General features: G+C 42.1%; 1 protein-coding gene across 1 annotated transcript; it reads right to left on the bottom strand.

Annotated features, from left to right (window-relative positions):
- Positions 1-333: 333 nt before the first annotated feature.
- Positions 334-1,317, bottom strand: SARC_08252 (hypothetical protein). The gene has a single exon (XM_014297787.1). The coding sequence runs from the start codon at positions 1,180-1,182 to the stop codon at positions 949-951; it is 234 nt and encodes a 77-aa protein (XP_014153262.1). The 5' UTR covers positions 1,183-1,317; the 3' UTR covers positions 334-948.
- Positions 1,318-2,885: the final 1,568 nt, after the last annotated feature.

The following is a 2,885-nucleotide window of genomic DNA, read 5'->3' as shown; positions in this document are numbered from 1 at the left end:
AGTGTGTCTGTGTCTGTAGAAGTGTGTCTTTGTGTTTGTGTGTGTGTGTGTGTTTGGGTTTGTGTGTGTATGTGTGTGTCTGTGTTTATATTAACTTCAGCTCTTTTGCAATATATTTGGAAGCTACACATAACATCAAGGCTAGGAAGTGTAAATTGAACGGAATATACAAAATATCAAATTAAAATACTCCTGTATATCTTCTATTATCTTGAACAAATATGTACGTTCGCTGAATATTACTAGATCTACTTGCGCCAACTATTACACTAGTACCACACGCACTTCATACGAAAGGTGAAGTTTAGAATATGAATACTCATGATATTTTTTACAAGGTCTTTATTCGATAGCCAATGTTTAAAACTAATCATTACACTAGTATCACCCTCTTCATTCGACCTGGTTGAACGGTAAGTTTACAATATGAATACTCTTAATATTTTTTAATAGGACTTTATTCGATAGCTAATGTTTCAAACTAATGTTTGGTCTCTAACCGCTATTAATTTCATCGCGAAATTATGCCCAAACAAATGGTTGGTCTTTCATTCACGTACTAATTTCATCGCGAGACTTGCGCTCTGCTGATGAACTCCGACGCGAGGCAACGGATGAACATCATTGCCATGCACACTTCACTCGGCCATATTCCGATAATCATTAGTGTGCTACTACTTTCATTACAGCTCGGCAAAGCCATCTTGCAGCAATCCACGCTGGCATCGAGATTTTTTGGTATCCAGTGGGAGACCAGTAGAGGCCGATTATTCAACCCCATCTTGATCATACAGCTGCTTCCATATCTATAAAGGCTATCGGTACAGTAGGCAGGAGTTTCGAGCCTCGCCTGAAGTTGTCCAGTGGGCGGTTGCGTATTGAAAGAATATTCCGTCACTCAAAATTTCCACAAACTTGATATTTGATCAGGCAGCAACTTGGAACAACTTACGCTCTGAATGATGAAGCTAGGTATATTGAACTCTCAGCATCAGTCTTGGCAGTTCGGCCAGTGTGGTTGGCCAGCAGCGATCGCGATGTTCCGGATGATTCTCTAGCAGCGGCGAACCCTCGCTCAAGGAAAGCTGAGTTGGTGATGGCGTCCTGTCCTGCGGATCTCTTCATTGTGGTGCTAGCAGCACGGGCGGCACTGCGCATAACGTTGGCGGCTGGAGCAGACATTTTGATATTAGATTTGTATTTGTATGAGTGAATTGATCTGTAGGTCACAACGTGCAGCCATTATATACCTTTTTTGAAGTATAGCAATCGTTCGACTCCCTCTAGTAGTTTTTTTAACTTTTAAATGCTGTAGTAGCAATACATACTGCAATCAGGAACAAACGGAATATCACGAACGATGCACACTTTTATTGCGAGATATTTTAATTGTAAACCCATCCGTTAGAGTACTGAGAGTAGGCTATGGCTAAATTGCCGTGATATTGACAAGCTGTCGCGATCACTTTGCTGGCTTCCAAAAATAGTTTTAAATACCACTGCTGTAGTACGAATATCGCCTAGGGTCGCCCACATAAAATTTATACTGACACTTCCGAACTCTGATGAAGTTCTGCAGACTGAACTTCTGAACTTCTGAAGTGTGTAGTGTAGACTGTAAATAGACCGTTGGCGTGACAATCGAGTATTGCTGTGACCTTGACTGATTTGTTCTGATTTTTTTTTTCAAAATTTCGAATACACAAGCCCGGCAACTGGGTCAAGACGTCATTCTGTAAAATTTTATTTTATTTACCACTCCCCAAGCCCCAATGATGACAGTGAACCAGTCACTACTCGTCATGGAGACACGGACCCACCCCTTCTGGACCTAGGGTCAGACCAGCTCTATAACTTATAAGACAGTAGAGTCCACGACTCTAACAGACTAAATACATAAATATAACGATGTGGAGCGTTTTTCAAAATACCAGAGAAATTTATTTAGGGCGCCCCAACTCCCGAGTTGGTAACCGAGATTCGCAAATACAGACGAATACAAACGATACGATTGGTTCGATTTGGTGAAAGTCGCGTGGGTCTATTTTATGGAGTAAATATACTGCGATGATGCTTAGTTTATTTTACCTCTAGGCGAATGTGTAGAAAATTTGATTGGCTTATTTAAAAGTTGGAAGATCGCATATTCGCGAGATATTAGGAATGGAGGTTCGGAACTTTACAGTGTCAAGTCTACCCTTAGCCCGCCGGGCCATAGGCCATAGGCCATAAGGCTCACTCACAGACTCTCACTGCCTCAAGTCCTCAACCTCTCAAGTCTCATCAGGAGTCATCAGGACTAAGGACTGGCTTTCAAGTCTCAACTCACTCTCAGACTCTCAGTCTCAAGAACCAAATGAAATGACAATTCTGAGCTCACTGAGGTCGAAAGGGCGAGGGGGTCACAAGTTGCACAACTCACTACACAAATCAGTGAGCAGTGAAGCCAGTAAAGCTACATAGCGGGTATGAGGCTCTATGAGCCTGTGTCCTGTGAGTCACCAGTGAGTGTAAGGTGACTTTTAAAGCCAGTGAGTGAGTTAACTCCAGTTACCCTCGCTCACTCTCGCAGTCTCCACTCTTCAACATCCCTTCCCCAAATTACTAATAAATTAGCCCTCAGTCTCCCAACATTTATTTGCTGTTGTCCGACTGTCCGTTGTTGTCGTTGATTGTGTATTTACGATAAAAATTATACAAAATTATCTCCTTTGATTTGTTGTTTATTTACAGGAAGCGTGGTGATAAATCAGGAAAGTGCAAATCTTCATTGATTCACGGTAGTCGACTGCTCACCACAATATCGAAGCTCTAGGTCGATCTCCAGCCCACAAGCGACAGGCATTGTTTTCCAAAGCATTGTGTTCGATACCAAAAACCAGTAC

This window comes from Sphaeroforma arctica (genome assembly GCF_001186125.1).
Source record: "Sphaeroforma arctica JP610 unplaced genomic scaffold supercont1.724, whole genome shotgun sequence".
Classification (NCBI taxonomy): Eukaryota; class Ichthyosporea; order Ichthyophonida; genus Sphaeroforma; species Sphaeroforma arctica.
The sequence above is the reverse complement of the archived record's forward strand: the minus strand, read 5'-3'. Positions and strand labels throughout refer to the sequence as shown.